The sequence below is a fragment of the Dermacentor silvarum genome, chromosome 1 (assembly GCF_013339745.2).
Source record: "Dermacentor silvarum isolate Dsil-2018 chromosome 1, BIME_Dsil_1.4, whole genome shotgun sequence".
NCBI classification, from domain to species: Eukaryota; Metazoa; Arthropoda; class Arachnida; order Ixodida; family Ixodidae; genus Dermacentor; species Dermacentor silvarum.
Genome location: NC_051154.1, coordinates 140,338,257 through 140,362,704, shown reverse-complemented (window position 1 = coordinate 140,362,704; position 24,448 = coordinate 140,338,257). Strand labels below are relative to the sequence as shown.

At 48.0% G+C, this 24,448-nt stretch overlaps 2 protein-coding genes across 3 annotated transcripts in view; both read right to left on the bottom strand.

The window, feature by feature from the left end:
- LOC119436143 (annulin) overlaps window positions 1-17,380 on the bottom strand; it is a 76,119-nt gene extending 58,739 nt beyond the window's left edge. Inside the window, exons 1-2 of one of the 2 annotated variants that reach the window (XM_037702905.2) lie at window positions 17,160-17,380; window positions 13,079-13,342 (exon numbers count right to left, since the gene is read on the bottom strand). In XM_037702905.2, coding sequence (XP_037558833.2) covers window positions 13,079-13,175 — 97 coding nt within the window. In that variant the 5' untranslated portion in view covers window positions 13,176-13,342; window positions 17,160-17,380. Of the gene's footprint in view, window positions 1-13,078; window positions 13,343-15,205; window positions 15,326-17,159 lie in introns of those variants that run through there. The other variant, XM_049655689.1, reaches the window with a different exon arrangement.
- A 2,000-nt stretch (window positions 17,381-19,380) lies between these two features.
- LOC125946488 (uncharacterized) lies at window positions 19,381-22,523 on the bottom strand. Its single transcript, XM_049670010.1, has 4 exons — window positions 22,469-22,523; window positions 22,043-22,315; window positions 19,908-20,066; window positions 19,381-19,652 (listed from the first exon to the last, which is right to left on the bottom strand). Exons 1-4 carry the CDS (start codon window positions 22,521-22,523, stop codon window positions 19,381-19,383), a joined length of 759 nt encoding a protein of 252 aa, XP_049525967.1.
- Between the last annotated feature and the right edge of the window lie 1,925 nt (window positions 22,524-24,448).

The window sequence follows — 24,448 nt, the reverse complement described above, 5'->3', positions numbered from 1 at the left end:
GCTTGCGTTGTAGTGCACGTTAAAGAACCCCGGGTGGTCAAAATTAATCCGGAGCCCTCCACTACGGCGTGCCTCATAATCAGAACTGGTTTTGGCGCGTAAAACCCTAGAAAGAAGAACAGCACTTGCCGTTGAGTCATGTGTTACAGTAGCAGAATAGAGAAGTTAGCGCACTCTGAGCATTTCATTGTTAGTCAATTGCACAGGAATGAATGTCTGGAACCTTAAGTAGTCATGTCATACCAACTAGCCCCGGTTGAAGCACTTCTGGAGCAGGAAATTTCGGAGATTCTGAACAGAACTCGAACTCTAAGTAAGGCAGAGGTGGGATCGGTAGAGGGGAGGGGGGGCTCCACCGATCCCACCTCTGCCTCCCACTTTCTTTTTCTTCCGTACAGTGAGCCAGCCAGTAAATAGGAGCATGCTGAGGCAGCAGAGTCGGCCTGCGTGAGTCGACGTCAAAGGATGGGGAAAATATAACAGATAATGTCTTAGAGCAGTATATGGTTATATTGTAAGTGAAAGTTCATAGCAATAACTTTGTTTCAGATACTTTCAATGCATCATCTGGCCTGAGACGAATTTGTGTACTCTGAAATTATACACAAGGTTCGGAGCAGAATGCATGGCCATAAGTTGTGAGCACAGAGCACTGTCGACACGCTGATCGGTTTAACGACACTATGACCTCTCCGAGTGTATAGCAGGGTCCGAATCCACAAAGTATTGTGTTTGTAATAACTGTTTAGCACTGGCCAGCCACCTTTGCCAACAATATGTTCGACAGCGTCATTAGATGAAAACCTGCTCTTGGTTAGCGTAAGAACTGTGTTTGTAAATACGGGCCTTGGTTAACAGGGCCTGGAAGCGTAATAGCGACTCGTACGGCTCATCCATTTCCGTTTACTCTAAGTTTTCCCAACATCCCTGTACATTGCTTCAAGTTAATGTCCCTTTCAAACCACACTAAGTGATTTAAAACGTGCTCTGCTGGTCTGGTTGGTATGTGCATCTTGTTAAAAAGGAAACTTAGCAGTGTGTAGAGAACAAGAGAAAGAACCACAAGAACACAGCGCTACTTTGCGGTTCAGCACCGCCGTCCATGCAGTTCTTTCTCCGGTATCACCCAGTTAAGTTTCCGTTTTATGAGTGCTTGTTACATGTATTTTTCTTTAAGAGCCACTTCTGTTATTACAGTTTTCGTATAAGAGAGTTTAGGTATAAAATAACACTCGCCCACAGTTCCTTTTTTTTTTTTTCAGAACATTCTAGGCATCATTTTAATTTGGGCCTGCGATAACAGTTGCGTGTTAAATAGGTGTCACGTGGCTTAACGTGTGCGGCAAATAAAGTGTAGAAATCCGGTTCCTGACAACTGCAAGAAACGGTGAGCCACCACCGCAAGAGTGAACAACGTGCGCCGTCAGCTCGCGGAAGCAACAATAACCGAAAAAGGCGTCGTTCTCGTGAAATTTCCTTCGGCGGGGTCAGCCGGTGTTCCGTAAGCTGTGTGCGCAGAGGGTGAGAACGAGAAGATGGGGCAACCTCGCGCGCAAGCACACAGTCGCGTTGCGCAACCGATCCGCCACCTGCCGCCACGCGTGCATTGAGACGACCCCTCACAGTTTCCCGAATGGCCAGCGCTTCCACACACACGCATACGTACACATTACAGCGTCTATTTTTCCCTCCGAGAACCAACACGCCTCCGCCCTTTCACCGGAAAAGCCGGCAACCCGTCCGTTGCTCGGGCCCAGCTCGCCGTGCAAACATGAAGCGCCAGGAAGAACAACCGAAGATGGGAGTTCAATAAAAAATATACGCAAGCAAGGAACGGGGCTCAGTAGACTGCGGGGCTCCGTTCATGTGGCGCCGCTAAGGAGCGCATATGTCCCCGCGCAAGGCGAGCAAGAGACGCAGATCCCCCCCGACTTCCGGCGGCGGCAGCAGTGAGGATTTCTCAATGGCGAACCACGGAGCAAATGTCCAAACACTGCCAAAGCACTTTCTCGCCCGTATTTCACTGCAGGTTCTCCGTCGCCCACGTGCAGCGTCGGAAGCCGCCGCGCGAGGCTCAAACACGGTACGGCCGACGGTCGCGCCAGGAAGCGCGAGGAATTCGGCGCGAGCGCGCGGGCCGACGTGGGCGCGCAACCTCGCGCCTCCGTCGTCGTCGGCGCCCGGTGGGCGAGGCTCGCGACGAGCGAGGCACGAGCGGGCCACCGCGTCATCCGCGCAATAACGCGTGCCTGCTGTCCCCCGCTCGAGCGATTAGGCGAGCGGCGACGACGATTAACGTTCGGCGGCGGAGCCGAGCAAAAGCCCAATTCGTGGCCAAGATCGCGTTGCTACATAGACGAGCGCGCGCGTCAACTTATACAACGCGTTTTCTAAGGTAGCGAAAAGGTGGAAGATAGGGGGAATCGATCTTCGATTCACTGAGCTGGATTATTTTTTTAAAGGTCTGAAGAGTTTCTGATATTGGGAAGGGTAAAAGAGTGCGTACCTCTCATGAGCCACTGCGCTGGATGTTACAGATGAGTGAGCACGAAAACAAGCCCCACGAATCGCATCTTGTGTGCAAAGCAGCATGCCATTATAATGCGGACGCTTTGAAAAGGCTTACGGAACACGTGGGCTGCGTAAAGTTTAAATGTGTGCCGCACTATTCGCGCACTCGAATGGCGGGTGAGCCCTTCCATTCCTCCATTCAACGTCCTTCGCGGGATTCCGCGGCCTCGAAGCGTATTTGAGGAGACGCATTCACACTCACTACAAGTCGTAGTTACCGCTATCGGCACCAAGTCGGCAAAAGTACAGGCAAAAAAGAAAACAGAATTCTGGAGTCTTACAGCGAGCTCAGTTTTCTTTGCACAAGAACCCGCCTGTCGGTGGCTGTATTAGTATAGACGCCAAGTTTCGAGGAATAGACGATCATAAATACCGGAAATAATCACTTCGCGCAAGTGATTGCAGCTATGTTTTCCTAGTTACGCTGAAGCGTCACTAAGTGCTTTCTCAAGACAAGGCGGCCGTTACCAATGGAAGCAGGCTTCCATATATGCAAAATGCTCACACGCGCAGTACATAAATAAATCTGCCATCGTATCTGCAATATATGACAACTCATTTCATATTTTACTCCAGCAAACACCGTGACCATGGCCTCATCACCATTACTCGTATCAGTGACGCACCGACGGGGGGGATTCGGGTGATGTAACCCCCCCCCCCCCCCCCCCCCCGTTCACGCGTCCAGCCCCACCAGTCCAACGTGTACCTTCAGTGCTGTGTTCACATTGTCATTACAATTCAGGAGGTGGCTTGAGGTTGAATTTTCCCGCTTAACAAAATCACTCTCTTGCATTTATTCATTCACTCTTAAATTACTTTGAGTAAAACGATGAAGAAATAAACATCGTCATCATCCTTGGTGTCATTATTATAATTATTAGCATTGTATTTGCTGTTGGATTACTCTGTCTAAAGCAAGGAAATTGCATATTATGCAAAGTGTATGCACCCCCCCCCCCCATCCACAAAAATTCACCCCCCCCCCCCCACCTGGCAGAGATCCTGGGTGCGCTACTGACTCGTATATCGCAACAATGTATGGCTAATAAGTCGAAAGTTTTATTCCATAACATTCTTTTTTTTTTCTTTTGAAGAATCACAGAGAGAAAAAGTTTATTTTGCACGTTGAACTTCTTAACATAAACCAAGTTTAATTCATGAAAGGTTCAACGTTTTCGTTAAAAACCAATAAGTCGATCATTCGACGCAATGCCCCTTTTACGGGCTTGCAAGATAAGCTATTATTCATAAAGAAGTCTGTACACCATAGCGCTTCATAACTAGAGAGGCTCACCAATCGTGACACTTAATAACGAAAGTGGCTGGCCAATGGAAAACAGCCATGTGAAATGACAAGTTTCACGTATTCCGCCCCTCCGTCCAACGTTCTTATGCACCAGTACGTCATTATCTCCGATTCATGCGCAAATCGTGAGCTTCGTTTGAGCTGTTCATGCCCCCCAAATAGCATGGCTTTGGGCTCGGGCAAAAGCACACACGACACATCTGCATCCGGCACCTTTTCTGACACTGCCCTAAAATCTGGCACACATAATTGTCAATCACAAGCTCCGCAATGTCAGAAACAGAAAAAAAAAAGGTTTGGTGCTTTACAGTAACACGGAGTAAAGGGCCAGCCATGGCCACTTTCTTTCACGTCAGAGCGCCACCGTGGGTCGCTCGTGCCGTTGATTCTACACTTTTAGCGCGAAGGCTATATAATACTGTGTCTTACTAAGAAGGCTAGAGAAAGTGTCACAAAGGTTTGGGTGACTAACTAAGGTCAACCAAACGAACGAAAATGCTTGATAAAACTAGGTTAAAATAATTCAGTGATGGGGTTTAACGTCCCGAAACGACACAGTGGATTATGAGGGACGCCGAGTGCATGGAGGGCTCCGGATTAATTTTGACCACCTGGGGTTCTTTAACGTGCACCAAAAGCACGGTACACGAGTGTTTGTTCGCGTTGTGCCTCCATCGCAATACGACCGCCGCGGCCGGGAATCGAACCATCGACCGCGTGCTTAGCAGCACAACGCCATATAGCCGCTCAGCCACTGCGCGACGGTTAACCTAAGTAAAAGTTGACCAAGACAAAGTGAGCGACATACATCCTCCCCCCCCCCTTTTTTTTTGCTAACATTATTGTTAATTTTAACAGCGGAGCTGTTTAAGCCGGCCGTAAGTCCATGACGCGTTAACAGAAAATGTGGGCCGATCCTGGTGGTAGTGCAGAAAGGTTCCAAGCGCAATGGCACAAACCCCTGTGAACTAGCGAAGCTGAGCCTGGCTAAGTCTAGCTAAGCATGGTTGGGACTACTTAAGCTTAGTCAGTCATCAATAGCCAATCGATAGCCAATCAACAGCTAATCAATAATCGATCAATAATCAATAAATTCCGGGAAATGCTGGGGATGACTTGCTAGTGCTCAACCTAGCCCAAATACATGGCCAATACCTTGCGATAGTCAATTGATAGCCAATCAACAGCTAATCGATAATCGATCAATAATCAATAAATTCCGGTAAATGCTGGGGATGACTTGGTAGTGCTCAGCCTCGCCCAAATACGTGGCCAATACCTTGCGATAGCCAATCGACAGCCAATCAATAGCTAATCGATAATCGACCAATAATCAATAAATTCCGGAAAATGCTGGCGATGACTTGGTAGTGCTTAGTCTAGCCCAAAAGCCAGGACTAGCTAGATGCCCATCAGCTCCGCTGTCTCTTTAGCATTGCGCCTCCAGTGCAAGCTACGCTAATTTATTTTATTGCCATAAGAACACCAACGTTTAAAACTGAGGCATTCTGACATTAAGTATTACAAAACCCAAAGTGCAGCCAGTGCCACAATTTTACCACACCCATGTGACTTCTGAACATCCTAGAGTTACAGGGGCGCACCAAACACGTTGAGCGTGGGTTCGAACTCGCCAAGCTTTTCGTTCGGCTGCTTGCCTTTGGCTGGCCGCCTTCTCTAATGATAACTCCACGAATGGCTGGCATCTGCTCTTACGAACAATTCTAGCGTATTTTTGTGAATACGGGCCCTGAATTCCAGTCACGGGGTATCGCCGTTACGAGATGTTACACGCAAAACCTAGCCGCAGTCATTCCGTTATACTACGTTGTAAGTGCGCATGCATAAAATGTGATGCTTTTCCTTGCAAATGAATATAAATGCAGCATACCGTGCAAGAGAAGTGCAGCCTAACCACATCCATAGCGTGATCGCGCAACTACAGCTTATCCCTTATTAAATAAAGGTGCCAGGAACCTAGCAACAAGTGTGACAATATGCTTCACGGTTCCGCGAAGCTTTTGTTTTTCTTTTTCTTTTTTTTTTTAAGAGTGCGCTCACCTTTCAGAAAAACCACCTCGGAGATTTAATGAGGCCGAGATAGATAGCTTGCTTGTTGCGCCTTCGCAAGCCGTCCTCGTGTAAGCAACTCAATGTTTCGGGAAGCGAAGAGTGCCAGCAACGGTACCCCAAGTTGGGAGCGCGATCCCCCGCCAACAATTCGTATGTCACGCGCCGTCCATATTCCACCGTGCGGTTTCCGGCTTCTTCGCGAACGACGACCAGCGGCTCATGCGCGGCCGGAGCTTAAACAAAGGATGCGCCGCTCCCACCGCGCATAAACAACGCCACGGGTTGCGCGGGCTGTCTAACCGGCAGCGCGCGAAGCCTGCGCGTGCACGGGAAGCCATTGCGCGCGCGGCGACGTAAACGCCAGCGGATGAAATGCGCGTGCTCCTGTGGGACAAGAGAAACGACGAAAGGTGGACAAGCCCGTCTTCTCTCGATCATGCTCATCTTGCAGAATTATGACTGGTTGGGGGAAAAGGGGCGTCGTCCCCCGCCGTGCTGCGTTTCGACATGTCACGACAAGCGTGTAAGCCTATATGCGCCTATGAGTCACGCTGCTTGCAGTACATGAAGATGCAGTAGCTTGGCAATTCGCACGTTTGACCCGACGAACTAACACTGTTTCTTCAAGGCCTCGCTTCGCACTAAACGTGCGCGGATTACTGTACAGCGTGTGGCAACAACAACGAAAGAGCAAGAGAAAAAGAAAAAAAATAAAGAAGCACAACCACGCATATGAATAAGTGCTTGAGTATTTGAAGTTGTCAACGTCGGATAGGACGTTTAACGAAACGGGGGCGGAATTCACAACGCTTTCCGTTTGTAAAAGCTTTTTGCCACTGGCCGGCTGCCTCTATTTATTTATTTATTTATTTATTTATTTATTTATTTATTTATTTATTTATTTATTTATTTATTTATTTATTCAATTATTTATAATGTCCAGCATCAGGATTGGCTGGAATGTTCTCTTGCGAACAATTATGGCATAAGAGCCTCTTGTGAATGCGGGCCCAGATACTCTGAAAGTAACCTAAGCAAAATTCCTCAACGAATTTCGGTGGCTTCTGCAGGGATGAAGGGCATAGTAACGGTAAGAAAGGGGCGGGGGGTGGAAGGGGGGGGGGGGTGCAACAGAGGGCGCCTGAGACCTCCGCCTATATGTAATTGACGGTGCTTTGTAAAACGCCATTAGCTCATCTTAAGCAGCCGCGTAGGACCCGACACATTATCAAAAAATAAGTTCACTTTCACTGCATGAGATTTATATACTTCACATCCGAGCCACGACGAGTACAGAAGACATACCGACCACCTAACTCGGTCATATTACAACAGTACAAGCTGGTACGACGCGTCTATCCCCCACCACATCCACAGTTCAGCAAAGACGACAGCGTCATACTCTGCCGACTACAAATCAACACCTGTGCACATTGAATCATCATGCATCGCATCCAGACGATGCAATTTTAATAGATCTGCCCTCACAGCAACGTATACCCGACACTCTAGCGCACCTCATCATCGAATGCCCATGCAAGACTCGCGCCGTGAGTCACACGGACAAAGATGAAGGCTCAGCAGAACACCACTCGCCTGAAGCTCAAGAACTAGACAGGCCTCAAGCGAGCGAAGAACAAACGGAACAAGCAACAAGAACCGAAAACGAGCTCGCTGAAAAGTGGGAGGAGCTGCTCACTAGCAGGAGCCTGGAGGGTCAGGGAACATTGGTCAACCGGGCGAAGCGGGCAGCAAGCACCAGAGGTTTTCTGGAATAAGAAAACTCATCCACGTCGGACGGGCAAGGACAAGATCCTAGCCTGCTTTTTCAGTCAATAAACGTTTTATTCATTCATTCCCGTAATAATTGCGCGGTAAGAGATGTCGGGCGTGTATTGCGCCAACGATTGCCTGGAACCAAGCAATCGCTGGGATTAACGTGCCTTGACGTTTTTTTTTTTTTTTTTCTTTTTTTTTGCGAATGATGATGAGTCAAGTCATCGTAAATCCTTCCCCCGCAAGAGACGCTGCCCCGTCAGGCCCGAGCCCTGACGCGACTCGCGTAATCCTATAGCGCCGTAGGCCAGCGTGGCAGACCATTACGCATGTACCGACTCGCGCTACATCCGTCACGGAACAAAAGAACCGAGAAAGGGATTTCGCGCTCACATGGGCCGTGTCTGGGCACTGCCCACGTGTGAACGCCGCACGCGGCGTCACGTCTGGTTCGCGTGCATCCATGGCGACTTGTTTATATCGCTCTCACCACGATCGTCAAGGTCGGCGACAATTTCCGAAGCTTTCGAAATGCGCAGCTTAGCGGAATTCCGCACGCAGTTTTGAACTAGTTGTATTTATATTTAAAAAAAAGTATTCAGGTCCCAATAACCACATATTGCGCTGTGACATGCGCATTAGCAGTGGCTCCCAACTGGTTTCAACGGTCGCTATGCAAGGAAACGTCAACGCTAAGGCGTTTCTAAGTTTCAGTTGTGAAATGTGGCCTCCAGACAAGGGTTGAACTGACGACCTTGCCCTTAGCAACAGCATGCCATACAACTACAGTTGCCTTGCGGCAGGACGTCCGGTCAATAGCAATAGCAAAATGGTCAATTGGTCGATAGCGACATTTTTTCACGGTGTTAAAGGTGGTGAAATCAAGTCGATCACAGGCTCCAGCGCACTTAACTAAAGTGATGCAATGACACTTCAACTCAAGATGTTCGGAACCACTGTAAGCGCGCGTAGGAGCAAGTACTGTAAATTCGCAATAGCCAAGGCTTTCCTTTTAAATTATTCAGAATTTTAGCAATTTCTTGAGTTACAGCGGGGAACGTCTGGCGTCGAAAGAAATGAGCGATCAAAAAAGCAGTCCGCATATTGAAGTCGCGTTCCTGGAGGTTGCTGGTATCTACGCACGACAATAATGCGCATTTATGTCGATACTTCCAGGCGTTTCTTTATTTCACTTTTTTTTTTCTCCACGACAGTGCAAGGTACAAGAAAAAGTTTCGTCATAACTTGCATGCATCTTGAAGCCTTTCCATCGTCGGACCTCTCTCACACAGCTGTGTATGGCCCAAGATAATAACGTTCAGAGACCACTGTATCCTTCTATCGATCTTTACAGACGCCACAGACGCCTGCCGCCGTCTGGACCCATTGATGACGGTAAGGAGACTTCGGTACGCTTCCACAAACGTGCGAACATGATGAACTTCTATCGCAATAAAAAGCGCGAGTGGCAGGCCTTGCTGACTGCGGCGGCAGCGCCCAATCGGCGAAGCTCTCAAGTGCGCACCACAGCGCGAAAGCGAAGCCCTCGGCCGTATTCTGAAAACGTCACTTCAGGCAACACTCTTCTGTGCCGCTATAGCCTAGCGCGGTGCCTCTCTGCATAACGGGGGGCAGTTCTTGTTGTTTCTGCCGTTCCGAAGTTCACTCCCGCGCGACTCCGCTGAAAGGGGCGGCCATTGTCCACGAATTCCTTCCGGTCGACCGCTTCCGTTAGCTTCGACAACACACGTAGGCTGAAAAGGACTATATGGGGCTGTGCGTCTTCCTGTTGAGTGAGAAAGAGGGGAGACCCACCTTTTCCCACTCCATGTGTGAAGCGTCGTTGACATTTTAGTGACGTCGGTGTTTTCCCATTATGCTCACGTATTTGTTGGTAACCGCAGAGAGAGAACGCGTGCCCCCGGGCAACGAACATGCGCTGCGTTCACTACGACTAAACCTATTCGCAGCATATGGAGTGCTCTTTGAAGCCTGTGGAACGAACTGTGGGGCTAACCTCCCTTCGTATATCAGGGCCAGACATCTACGATTACATTTAAGTTTCATTCAAGACCGATTATTTTGTCCCTTCGTATATCGCTCATGTGATATTTTGCCTGCTTTATTATTAGGCTGGACTGTTCAGAGTGGAGGATGATAAGAATGAAGGAGAACTAAGGAACTTTTCATCATAAGTCTACTGGATGTTTCAGCAAAGAATTCAATGCACCCTTCGATTGGTCAGTGCAGAGCGTTCCAGCAGCGTTCAAATTCTTAAAAGACAGCCATCCAGCTGTACGTTGAGGTTAAACGAGGTCTAGCAGTGACTGTCAGACTCAATTATGCATATTGAAGCCGAAATAAAACTTGGTCGTTGCCTCACACGACCTCCGTAGCGCTGCTGAATCACTCTGAAACGACGAGGCGAAGATATCATATGCAATGCTAAAACACACTGCAGTGAAGTCAGACCATGCGTCTTATTCTTTTCGGGTAAGGGTACGGGTTCGTTTATTGGCGGCAGCTTACGTCAGGAATTTCGCAATGGGCAATAATAAGCTGATTAGCTACTAAGGTCAATGAACTCACATTTTAATTAATACCAACGATTGTTGAAGGCATCTACATTTTATTTTAGGCCCAGACCAAGATTTTTTGAGTGAATTCGAGCGAGTTAAATAATTCGTAAAGAGACGCTGCGTAAACTACAATGATCCCAAACACAAGGGCTCCGACGAGACCATCGGTTAACTTTAACAGCAAATTAGACTACTACGCGCGATAACTAGACGGAAACAAAAAGATCGAACTTGTAGAAACTGCCAATCTAAAAATTAGAGCCCCGATAAATCAACAAAAAATACTACAAGACAAACATAGCACTTGAAGTAAACAGTATATAAACTATAGGAATCGCCAGTTTACAAATTTGCTAGGACCGATTTCGACATATCCATCCTCAAATGTGGAGCAAAATGCATTGGTTTTTTACGTAACAATTTTCTCAAAGGCCTTTTTTTTCAATGCTGCCAGAAATACTCCAAGTAACGTCTATGTGTTTCGCGCTACTTTTGCGGGGCAGGTGTCTAGAAACTAGTGCCATAGTCTCAGATTACTAGTAGGTTGACACGACATTTGCATTCGCTGGCTTCAATTTAGCAGTTGTAATATGTTCCCTAACTTTATGAATTAAATGTTTTATCGGTGAACTTCAGTTGATTAACAAATTTATCGGCGATAATCGTGCAATTCCCGACATCCGCCGCAGAGAATAATGTGGCTATCAAAAAAAAGAGAGAGAGAGAGAAAGAAAACGCGGCTTTACATTTATTGCGCTGCCTACGGCAATTCGCTTGAACAGTGCGTATGATGGGTCTGAAAACATTTCTGACCAAAACATTACTAACGAGCAGCCACTCTTCGAAAGTATAAAAATGTGCCATTCTAAAAACACGAAGTTTTTTGTTTCTTTTTTTTATACGCCAATTTTGGGGGCACATCAACTGGAACTTTTTTCTTCGACAGTTAAGTTTGCATCGAATCGTTCGCGTTAAATTGCGAACGACGTTTTAGCGCCCTTTCTCATATAGATGTTTGTGCTCGTAGCAAACGACGTTTCTGGCCCACTTCGGTAACAATTTGGTAGAAAGCAAGTCGCTGGCATTTTTGTGATGGCGAAGAAATAAACTTGCCGGCGGGAGAAATTATTAAAAAAAAGAAAATCGATAGAGGCCGTTTGTGTTACGCTGTCTGCCAACGCACGATCACGACGCGCGTCCCACACAACACTAGCCAAGCTCGCTTTCCCCAATAGATTCCGTGCAATGCAGTGCAGGTGAAATCTGCGCAGGCGGAAGCTACAAATCGTTGTTCGTTGGGCAAGTGAAATACACAGAATTTTACGCCTTTTTTTAGCCCTATGTACAGGGTCGACCACATCTAAGGGGAACACCTCATTAGTATTCAAGCCGGTAAAACTACAGCGTTTATTCTACTTCACGAGTCAAATGTTCGTTATACGATGCGTAATCATGTGTCAATAAACACAATAATAATTTTTCGAATCATGTACTGAACATCAGCTTCTATGATGTCTTGAATACTAATGAGGTGTTCACCTTAGGTGTGGTCGACCCTGTACCTCGTAAGATGAAGCTCAAATCAAAATCCTGTCACGTCTGCGGTTCTTATATAAATGGTAATATCATTCGCGCATGGACGAGGAAAAAAACTATATATATATATATATATATATATATATATTTTTTTTTTTTTTTTGAGGTGTCAAAGTTAACTGCGGAAAGCAGAACGTGTGCCAAAATTGTTTGAACTCCGAAAATTGCTTTAGTTCGCGGTTATTATAGAGCTCATTTTTCCTACACGCGGCTTTTTCTGCAACTAATTAGGTAAGCGGCACGTACATGTTTAAATTGCCATCGGTAAGCTTGTGTTCAGATGTGCGTCGCAGACACTCTTTCTGTTTCATAGATCAATGGTGCCTGCCATACGACCATTCAATGAAGTTTTTTTTTTCTGTGTGTCTATTCTGGCATGCCAGACAGGTAGCGAAGTTCTCGGGTTACTTTCGTAACTTCTAGACTAATGATAACCATGAGAAAGTTGATCATGGCTAAATAATTCGTAGTTCCCACGCCAACACTAGCTATAATGTTTGTTACCGTACTATAATACAATGTGCGATGCAAATTTGTATGTATAAATACAAGGTGGCAGCGAATACCGAACATCAAGAGGCTCTAAGACGAACAGAAGAGCAAACAGCCATACAGGGCGCTGTCGCGTGTCTGTCCGTGAGTACTCACTTCGCTGCCGCTGTGCGGTCTATGCAGCCTAAACAGTTCACTAACGAAATTGCCATGCCGACGCATTTGCGCAACTACTGCGAATAACAGCACGCTACACCCTGTGCGAAAACGAGTGATTGCGGCCACAAGACCACGCTCGCGAAAGGCGAGTGTGTGGAGCGCCACAACATTCGATGACAACTCCCGTATCGCTTTTGCTATATGCTGCGGCTGCAAAATGCATCATCAGGGGAATGCACATCGACTTATCGCGCCTCCCCGAACTATTGAGCGATAACAAGAAGAGCGCGGTAAAAGACAGAGATGCGCAGTTGGCCACGAGAACTGCCTCCTTGTCTTTTTTCGCGCTCTCTGAGCGTAGGGAGGTACGAGGCCGAAAAGTCCAGTGGAGCAGTTATCCTGGCCCAGTGAGATTCGCCTGAGAACTTTCGCGTACAAGGTAAAATCGGGAGGCGCTGCTGTTAAAAAATTAAAAACTGGGAGAGGCATGTGGTTGGGAACATGTACATACAAATACACTCACCTGCCGGCGGCTTGGGCGCTACGGGGAGCAGCTTGTGCTCGGTCTCGGCCTCGCTCGGCGAAAACGAGCCGTGGAAGCAGGAGAGGACGTTACCCATGGCTCCCCTGCGGCGGTGCTCGGCCGGACTGGCGCTCCTCTTGGCGCTGGATGCAGACTTGGCCGCAGTCGTCGCCGAGCGCCCTCCGACTGGGCCCGACCAGGGCGGATGCCGGTCCGCCTCCTCTCCGCCGCCGCCGCCGCTGCCGTAGTCCTCCTTGAAGCAAGCTGCGCCACCAGGCTCGTCCGTTAGAACCACCGCGTTTCACTCCGCGCCGCACGCCCACAAAGCAATGGCGCGAAACTGGCGTGCCGCATGCTGTAATGTTAATGGGGCCAAGGGCCCGCCGGTACGATCTTGAAACTGCGCGGAATGGAAGGGTTTGCACATTCTGCTACCAGATGCGCGCACCCTCACGATTGTGATACCGCATCCTTTCGCTTTTGCAGCCAAATATTGGTTTAGAGTTTCATCCTGAACATAACTCTTATCGAAACTTCGTGAGTGACTATGGAAACGGACCGATTGGATACCGTGTCGGCAACGGATACCGTGATGGGCGCCTCAAAGTCTGTCAGTGTTTTTCCTAAGGGTGTTTAGAAAAAAAATCTTACTCTGCCTCAAGGGTGAATCCTGGGTACCTTCGGCTAATGTGTGCGCTTGAACTACTAGACCTTGCCACAAATGTAATTCACGCAATAAATACTAGTTTTCGCATACAGTCTAGACAGTGCCTCTACAAATCAAATGAATGCAACTTTTAAGCGTCTATTTTCAAGCAAAAAATACAAGAAAAAGAAGACTACATTTTCATTGGGCCATGTCGACGATTTCTAAAAAACAAAGAGCAAGACGATCGCAGGCGGTAAAAAAGCTTAAAATGAATGATGAAGCGCTAACGTGATGTGCCCCTTCAACAGCGCCTCTCGAGGCGCGAAGTGAAGCCGAACCAAACAGGAATTCGGGGCCGTTTACGCAAAGTGAGAGTACGTTAGTAAGCGCTCTTTGCCATTAGCTGACCCCCTTCGCTAATTTTATGTACAGTATCAGGATTGGCTGGAATTCGCACTTACAAACAATTCCTGCGTTACAGCTTTTCGTGAATACGGTCCCAGGATATAAATTCAGAAAGTTTTCGGTTCGTAAGTGCTGTTTTCTCTTTCACGGTCACTTTCGCTAATAACATCTCCAACATCATCATTGGGTGGCATTAATTCATTTTGGAAAAGGCGCGTAGAACTGGACAATGTAGAGGTGGAAAAGAAGACACGTGCGCCATTTTCCTCCTTTACCTTGTCCCTCATTCAACAGGTAGGCCGTTTCCAAAATGAACGAAAACCAATTTTATAACTGACAACCGGGCTAGTCGGTAATAATTCATTATGTGTACGGTAGCGCAAGACAAGACGGCCGGGGACATGAAAGGACAAGAAAGCGCCCATCCTGTTTCCTTCCTTGTCCTCGTCTTGCGCTACCGTACTCGTAACACAACCAACCCGCCCAGTTCGCTATTATGCTCAGTTGACATCAACTCTTTACGACCAGTTCTAGCGTAAGAACATTTTTGTTTCACAAAGTCTTCCGTTGCTAAGAGATGTTTGCCATAGGCTCGCCGCCTTCGCTAGTCATGTACGTATACAACTTGTGCGACATGTCAGGTTCAGTACATCGCACTTTGGGCAAAAATGCTCACCCGTCTTTCTTTAATTATTATTCCTTTTTGAAGATCTTTGTGCCGCGCTACTTATTCACGGCAGTATACGTACAGCACTCAAGACAACTCAAGTGGCGTCTCAAGTGGCACTGAGATCACATTGTTGCATCCAGCTAGTAAGGACGAAACCGCCGGCTAATTTCTGCCGACTTTCCGGCCAGCAGGAAGAATACGTACTCGCTTTTACGGAATCTACGACTGTGCCAACGAGATCGCTCTGCCATGCATGCACTCAACGTCTGTCGGCTTCGCCTAATGTTGCCGTCTGTGATTCCTTACATGTTACGGACGTACGGCTCTGTCCCCGTCGCGTTTAGCGCCGCGCTGCACGACGATGCATTGCCCTGTGCCCGACCTGAACCTAGTGTGCGCTCACTCTGTTAGGACAGTGCGATGGTACTCTGGCTCTGCTGCTGATGATGGCTCGTCATCGGGGACCGGGTTGGACGCTGGATGGAAAGTTGCTGGTCCCCTGCGGTGCCGCTACATGTCGCGGACGACCTGGGCTCGGACCGCGGTCCTTCGGAACCGCTGGGCGCGTGACACCACCGCCACCGCCGCCGCACTGGTTCTTTTGAACCGAAAGCGCGCGACACGCGCGCACACGCGGTCAAGGTCCGTCATCTTCCTCCACGTCGCGCGTGCCCGGTCCGTTCGGAAGACTAAAAAGCCGCCAACCGAAGGGCGCCGCGTCAGGTTACAGCTCTCAGCGTATAGTTCGGAGCTTAAGCTACCGTTTTATCTTCTTGGCCGCCATGATATGAAGTCAAATGATGAACGCTGTGTATATATACGCACCTGTATTGCGCTCTCATCAGCGTAAATTTTCTTTCCCGTGTACGAACAATTTTTATGGCGTAGTACGTCCTCGAGGCAATCTAAATCGGAAGCGAATCTAGAATAAAAGTTCATTAGGACTGGGTAGGGGCTGAGCGGAAGCTTCCTGTACTAAGGACGGAAGAACAACCTGCAACAAAAACCATCACCAGCTCTAAGCAATGCTTTTATCTCTTCCATGTTCCGCTATTCCTATACAATAGATTTGTTTCTTAACACTCACTATATATCTTGTTAAATTGGGGTTTTATGTCACCGCAGCCGCTTTAACAAAAATGCACTAAGGTCCCGTATTCAAAAAGAGCTTTTGCGCTGGAACTGTTCGTAAGAGCAAATGCCAGCCAACCACCATGTTGGACGTATTATTAGCGAAGGTTGCCTGCCATTGGCAGACTGCTCTTCCGAACAAGAGCTTCGCGAATTCGGCCCCAGAATATTATTATGATAAAGCGGAAGTTATAGGATTTATTTGTCACACCCCCGAAGCGCGCCAGGTCGCCCCTCACGAGCTAACACCAGCCTATAACACACCTTACATTATTTACATTTCCTTTATCCTTTTAGCCATTTCTCCCATGCAGGGTGGCAAACTGGTTAACACTTTGCTTTTTCTCTGTCGATTTCTGTTCCTGCGGCGCATTATTCGCGTAGTACCGCGGTCAATGTGGCTAGTAACTTAGCTTTCCTACCAAGCGCCCCCCCTTTCATGCCCCCTCCCCTAATTTGTCACTCAGCCATGCCCGCAAGGCGTGCATTTAGCGAAACGGCCATGTGGAGTGATTAGCAGGTAGGCTCGCTTCCAAGGGCTGTAAGATGACTGTGTTATCGCCCTTTCGTGCAGATTTATGCACATTTCAGTAAGAAAATAATTTATAAGTTTAGCGCCTGAATTGTCACAGCTTGCCCTACTTTATAAATAAAATGCATGCGACAGATATTCACGAAGCCGCTGTCATATAAGAAAAATTCTCGCGAAGAATGCGCATTGCCGAGATACCTTAATTGTAGCCAAGGGCAGGCCGTCAGTACTCCTTTCGTGTCACAAGCGCGGCACGTTGCCTCTACCTACCCTCTACTTTGCAGAAAACCGACAAAAAAGAATGACTTGTTCCTGTTTCACTTCGGGACTATTCACACACGAAACGTGCTTGGGCGGCCTGTGGTGTTAAGAACGTCAATATTCAGGCATTATCTTCATGTAAAGTGCATTGGCCTCAGTTGATGTGGATCCCTTGATCAGCACAATGAGGCCATCAACGCTCAGTATACGATACCATAACACAATGGCAGGCGACAAAACATGACAAAATAGCTAGGTTGCGGTCATTCCTGTCGCAGAGCTGAATTGTCCCCGTGCTTTTCTAACCACGCTGCTTTGGCCTGTGCTGATTTATCGCGACACCATTCAGTACAACTCTCGGCACGCAATGTTCCCGTGCTTTCCAGCTTTTATAGTGCAAGCACATGTCCAGAGGTGGCCGAGCTGCATTCACCTTGCTCGGGGAGATGGACGGGGTAGACATCGTCGTCGTAGAACGTGGAGTCCTCGGACTCGGGCTCCCGCAGAAAGCTGAATTCGTCGCGGATACCGCTCTCAAACGAGTCGTGCTGCTCATCGGACGAAGGGCTGTCCAACGCTGGCGCCGGATCGGACAGCCGCGCCGGCCTACGGCCGCGGTACAGGCCGAATCCCAGAGGCGACTGGATTGCTGCGAGAGGGCCTTGCCGAGCATGCGTCGCCCGCCAAGTGGCCATGTCAGAGAGAAAAATTCGAAACTATCACACGGCACTGCGCGAGTTTTCCTCACAATCACTGGCCTTGATTACTCCACTCGAATACGTGGTGCCGAACCCATGTTGAAGCCAGTTTCGATTATCTGTGACTGACTGATATTTATATGTTCTCACTTAATGAGAACGAACAAAATAACACTCACGATTCATTTAGGTTATAAGGCTGGGTCTACCCAGTGTATTATCTAATTGCGCAAGGCAAGCAACGCCCGATGTGTTTATATATCGAGGATAGAATCCAACTGTTGCTTACGTTTATCCACTGCCACTTGTTAAGAGCCTATATCATTGGCTGAACCAAATAAAAGACTGGACTAACCAAAAATATCTGTTATTCACGGATGTGCCGCGTATGGAGTGTTTACAATGATTATTGGCGGTAACTCGACAGAACAAGATGGCTTAACATGCTACATCGTCAACACAGAGATAGCGCAACGCCCCCATTATTCCAGTTCCGCTTACAACCCCCCACCACCCCTCCAAACCCCCACCCCACTCCGGGTATCTTGTACAAGTTATTACTGTCCACAACAGCATAGAGGACTGATCGCACTCCTCCGAGACACAAGATTTGATCATCTAACTCTTATCATAGAGAAGCTTCTATGAGACAGGAGTTCACAAGAAGATGGAAACTTGAAATGATCAACAATGGCCGAGCAAGGAAAGTCCCAGCTTGAAGCCAAGGTTTCCCCAAGGAGACTTGCCCTAACGAAAATAGGTCTCCTTGTCAAAACGTTGGCTCCAAGCTGAGGCTTCCCTTGTTCGGCAACTGCTGATCACACGCCTTTAAGTGCACAGTAAAGAAAGAACAACATGTAAAAGCCTAGACGTTCCCTGTCTTACATATCCGAAAACTTCGATGTTCTAGCCTACTTCCAACTGCGACATTGCTGTGGTGAAGAATTCCGCGCCTAATTATCCGGCCAAATCACACTCCCCAATAATTGAACACCTCCGTCAGCTCTCCGCCACAGTGAAGAACTGACGTCAAACTAAGAAAAAACTTCCCTTTCATCATTTAAGACAACTAAAACATATCTTTCGGGCGTTTATATTATTTTATTTTTTATTCATCATAGCTTTGTCAGTTTTGTCACGAGCTGGAACTCACAGCACGCATTCGCTACAGTGTTCGTCCTCAAGAGCGCATCGTAAGAACTGGCATGTTGACCGGTCGTGACAGTGAGTGAGAGAAAGGTAGAGAGATAATTTATTACAGAGAAGGCGCAGAAGTCGACCCTAGTGAGTGTGCACTAGCCTGCTACCCTGCACAGGAGCAGGAAGAAAGAGCGATGAAAAATGATGGGGGCAGAAAGGAGAGATGCGAATATACAATAAATGCATACCACTGATAAATTCTGAAAGTCGGAGTCCAGTCCAGTGTTGTGCAAGGTATCAGTCATAACTGAGAGCAAAAGAGGACCGAATTGCGATCAACATTGCCGTGACCACCTCCCTTGATTATCATGCAAGGACCAAGCGAGTAACAGGGTGCGGACGAACAAAGCAGAGCTGACGTAGACTTCGAACCAATCGGATGCCTCGTTCATCGGCTTTCTCATGTCGCGCCGGTCTCAGCAGTCGAGTGCAATAAATATGTTCGTCGCCGTCTCCTCCTTCCTCGGCGACCTCGCTACAAATTTATGTTCAGCACGTGGACACAGAACGAGAAAGTCCCGCTCGTGCCCTTGTATTGTCGAAGTAAGTGGAGGCAAACGCGTTGAAGGCGCCCGAATTTTATTTATTCGATGCCTTTGAAGGGGGCGCGATAGCACGTAGAGGAATAGTTCAATAAGGACCTTAATGCGCCGACAGGAAGAAACACAGCGTTTCTGTGAGACGAGTTATTGTGTTTTTTTTTTCCTTTATTATTTGCGGGGCACGTACACTAAAACTAACTGCGCAAGTTCTCTATTAACGCAGGTGTTCCAGTGTGCCTCCCCTGGTAGCGCACCAGCACTCACCGGCAGCGCCTTGGGCTTCACTCACGAGCTGTGCTAGAAGCTGGCAGGACTGCATCTGGGCGCGACACACGGCGCATAGGCACAGGTGCTGCAGGAAGCCCAGCTCGCCCTCGGGTGTCCCGATGTCAGTCGAGTTGCGCCTCGATGCCTCCTCGGCCACGGCCGGCAGCCGCGGTCGTTGACGCGGCTTTCCGTACGGCAGGCTCGAGCGCCCAGTGCTCCCTGCGCAGTGGACGCGATCCCGTAACCCTTGCTGAAACCGCTCCGAGGTTTAATCAGCCTCAATGGCAACGTAACAGTCTCGTCGAAGAAATGGCTGCATTCAGAAGCCAAGGCAACTGTTTAACTGCGCACTACGCACTGGCGGTGATGGGCTGAATTCATATACAGTATAGCAACACGTTCATCTCTCGCTGTGACCCGAAAAAATATTTTTGTGTGACAATGAAGACGTAGTACACATTAGGTTCAGCGTACCTTTGGAGCACAAGCACCACGGCAGGAAATCGAAGGGCTTTGGCTTGGAGACTTTCGTAGACTTGTTGGCAGGAACTGCCACGCCCATTTCAGAATCGCTGCTTCGCAACTTCGGCCTGGAAATGTCTTTCTTTGACGGAATCAGTGGGGCCGCGGATCCTGGAAGAGACACATTAATGTTTGTTCTTGACGTCCATCATTCAAATTCAACGTTTTTTGACCGCAATACATTTGACTGCCGAGTGGCAACTAGGATTAGTATGTAGAGGAGGGGAGTTCAGTCACTAAAACAGGACCTCACAGCAATTTTTTTTTCGCTATTCATCAATAACATCGCCGACGCCACGTCCGTGTATATCGGTATAGAATTTACCAGTCGGCCCAGTGGATAAGAATAAAAGATAACTGAACGATGAGAGTCGTCATATTACATTGACCTGGGGTACGAATGCACCAGGCCACTGTTCGTAAGCAAGAGACTTCGTAAGAACGGGCGCAGGCTTATCGGAATGGAGGATGAAATGGCTGGCAAAGCAAACGACCAATCAGACATAGCTCTTCATAATGAAATGCTCTGTGAATACTGCCACAGATTCTTAAACGAGAAATGATTTGACATGACTTCATTGCATTTCACTATAATTTCATAACTCAACGCGGCGTGTTACCCCCCCCCCCCCACACACACACACACACACATGCACACACGTACACACTTGAACATGAATGTACCTACAACTTGACGGTAGCGATAGTGGCAACATGGTCAGCGGTCGAATGAAATGGGTAATAATAATCGAATAATCAGCCCCCTCTTTTGGGGCGTCATCGTGCATTCTAGATCAACCGGCTGTCATCGAGACAATTTGAGGATGTTCTCGGTGCTTCGCGCACATTAATAATGAGCTGGCCTTCATACAGCAGTTACAGCACTCGCGATAACAATCGGGGCCCATATTCGCAAGTAATTGTTACGCTACTTAAGTTCGTAAGAACGAAAACCGTCCAATAGGAGAATAGCTAACCGGACAGTTACTCCGGTTAACCTCTCTGCCTACAAAAGAACTTCTTCTTGGGCAAGTTGGTGCTAAGATTTCGTAGGTATGCTTGACTGTAGCACGAAATAAATTTCGTGAAAGGGGGACAGAACTGTGTCCTTTTCACTGTCACTGTCTCCTTTCTACTGTCCCCTTTTCACGAAATGTATTTCGCGCCACAGTCAAGTATATCTAGGAAAACTCTCTGCCTACTGTCTCTTTACTCTCTCTCTCTCTCTCTCTCTCTCTCTACTAGCGATGGCGGCCGACCAATCAGACATTACGAACGAAAGCTTTGTGGATTCGGCCCCTGATGTCGCCAGGTGTGTCTTGTGCAAAAGCAGGAACTAAATAATGACAGCAGAGAGAAAGAATCCGTGACAAAACACTATGCACGGTCTTGGTCACGGCGACAGCCTTGACACCCCCCTTCGGGCAGTGCGCTTGTTTTCCCGCCACTGGTTGGCGAAAAGACAGAGAAATGTCCCTACTGCGAGCACTGTATAAATGCCCTCCTGGGATTGAATACTTTAACCTCCTGACTGAATATTTTGTACATTCAGGTGCGCACGGACAAAAAGTAACACTTAATTCTATCTGTATCATGCGTGCTTCTCGTCGATTACATCAAAACGAATGGAAACGCCGTTTTCTAGACAAATCTAGGACCTCCGAATCAAGGAAGGCTGCTCGTAATGGAAAGAGGAGCTTTTCTGGAAACCGTACTTGATAGTAGAGCAAGCCCACATTGGAAAAAAGAAAAAAAAAAAAAAAACTGAAATTTATTCCGACGTTTTCGACAAGCCGAAACGTTGGAACAATCACCATTATGTTTCCTTGACGACCTTGTGTGCTTGCGCATGTATATGTATATGTACGCATATATGCAAAACTAACTGGTGTTACTGAACTTCAGGAATGATTGAAATCCCTATCCATGATTATTTCTAGTTCAATAAAAAAAACAGTTAATTTTCCGCTATGCTTCATCCGCCGCGACCGACTGCCCCGGGCTCTCTGTAAATTTCAACACAACATGGGGCACCTTCGCGACGCACAAAAGCATAGTTCACTGGGAATTCTTCCCGCCGCAAATACCTCGATGGCCGTAGACGGGCGCCGAGCCGACCGACTCCCTAGAAGAGCCAACGGGCGACCCCTGGGCAGGTGCTGGCTCGTCTCCCCGCACCAGAAGTGGAACATTGGCGTACACGGCGTCGCCGACCAGGGGCTCGACGGTGGGGAACGTGCGCCGCGACACCACGTCTCCCATGCGCCGGTAGCAGCCGTCGTCGCTGGCCGCCGAGGAGACTGACGCGCGTCGGCTGGGCCGCGGAGAAGGCTCGGCCGACGCCACCCCTCGCCTGCGACCTGTGGCGGCAGCCAAACAGCACAGCCTATGTTTTACCAGGTGTCTAAGACGGGCATCACACGAGCATGCAGTCTCATCATCCGTTGTGATCTAGTCGATCTGTTCGTGGCTTTCAAAAAACACCAGTGCTGCCCGGAAAGAGTGCACATTACCAAGGCATAACTCAGTGGCAATGCAACGCATCTGGAAGGAGCTGAGACGTAACATGACCTGAATGCACATCGAGAAGCTTAACGACGCTAGCGTTTATTGGTACTTGGCGAGTGAGACCTGTATACGGGAAAACCTGCTTTATGGGGCTTGTTTTTGCGACAGGAGAGAGAGAAAAGTTCTGCTGAGAGTAGTCTTTATAAGACTGAAGAAAAAGAAAAAGCGCATGAAACTACAGCTGAGGTGGCAATTCCTTCTTGAACACATTTCGTTCCCTTCGCAGAATACATTCTCTTCACGCAGACACATTGAGACGGACTTCTGTGGATTGTCATATTAGGTACAAAGATGGGAAATAGGACATTGCCGTCTTAAATAACCACGTACGCTTAACTTCATTGTTTTTTTCTTTGAAACCTTCTGCGATTGTTTCCCTGCCCGGAACCATTCTGGGCCGCGATGCCTTTTCCGATGCAATTCCTTTTCGTGCTGAGCGACGTTCCGCCCACGTTTTCAATGGGATCCGCCGGCAGTGAACGATGGATGGTTAGAGTGGCATAGAATCGAGCGGAAGGCATCGCTACAACATCGCGGCCCTGTACTCGATTCGATGTCGCAAATAGTTATTTTACTATATTCTCAGTCGCTTCAATTAGAAAACATTATAGTAGAAACATCTAATTAACACCCATTACTTAAAACGCCCATTACTTTGGTCATGCATTGGCGTCCACCAGGAAGGCATCAGCATCCGATGGTCTTAAGTACAAAATCCCGCTTTATAACATTGAACCCCTGACTGTGTCCCGGCCTGACACCTAAACTTTTCCTACCGCTCCTCTCCTGGGTGCTCTTTAAGTGATCACTTTACTCGCGACTCGTTTGATCTATCTCGGAGTACGTTGGGAGTAACAGGGCGCCTCATGCATGAAAGGTTTTGTCGGCTGAAGATGCTGCGGCTGAAGCATTGTGCAAGGGTGTTTTTTACTGAACGTAAACGTCGCGCCACAGTTCAGCGACGTTACGGCATGCGTGCGCACGCACATCTATATATATTTACAAAATGGTTGCAAGGCTTAACGCAAGGGCACATAGATAAATAACGGAATGCATATCGCGTAGCTTTACGCGTGGGTGCACAGTTATGGCCGCGTAATGACCCGTACGTTGCAGCTGCAGTCTGTGCCCTGCGTAGGAACAAAACTGGGCCTCTTTGCACCTGTCCGCAACACCAGAAAGCACGCGTTTCGGTTCGCAGGGGAAACGGTATATGACCATCGAAGTAAAGAAGCCGTGTGATGATGGAAACATAAATTGATTAGCAGTGGACAAACAAGAGAAGCCTCAGTCTGGCTTCCCTGGTGCGCCCACTGTTAATCATCGCACGTCATCTCGGCTCTATACATGATACATGCACAAAAATTTGGTTGAGGTAATTATGGCAGAAATAATGTTGTTTATTGTTCGCAATACCGTAAGGTTTTCGAAAAAAGCCTGCGAAGGCATGAGAGGCTGCCTCGAACGGTACCATTAACGACAAAATTGAACCGATGTTGCGTATTCTCAATCCCCTCTGCTGCAACGTTTTTTTTTTTTTTTTTTCCCTGCCCATTTTCAACTAAAAAGCCGGTACGCCCTCTTTCAGTTGACCCTATTTTTCTCATATCGTGCGTCGAACATCACATGTGAGTTCGCGAGGTGGCCTCATCACGTTTGCTTTCAGGCTGCAATTCGGTTAACTGCGCCAAGCACGTACGTACCGATGCCAGTGCATGATGCCACCCAATAAAGAGCGCATCAATTTTTCGTTTTTCTTTTTTGAAATGTTGAAGTGTAAAATAAAATAAATTAACACCCCCCAAAATGGGATCTGGGGGGGGGGGGGGGGGGTGCTAGTGAAGAGAGATATCGTGAAATGGTTTCACTACCGTGAGTGAAGTCCCGTTGTGTATATTATAATCAAAAGAATTTGTACGTAGAAT

Bases quoted from the DNA above. Each gene is read 5' to 3' on its own strand.
- LOC125946488 (XM_049670010.1), bottom strand. From the start codon at position 22,523: ATGTTACGTCTCAGCTCCTTCCAGATGCGTTGCATTGCCACTGAGTTA. The intron at 22,316-22,468 runs GTAATGTGCACT...CTGCCGCCACAG, and splicing joins TGCCACTGAGTTATGCCTTG to GTCGCAGGCGAGGGGTGGCG. The intron at 20,067-22,042 runs GTATTTGCGGCG...TGTCTCTTCCAG, and splicing joins GCCCGTCTACGGCCATCGAG to GATCCGCGGCCCCACTGATT.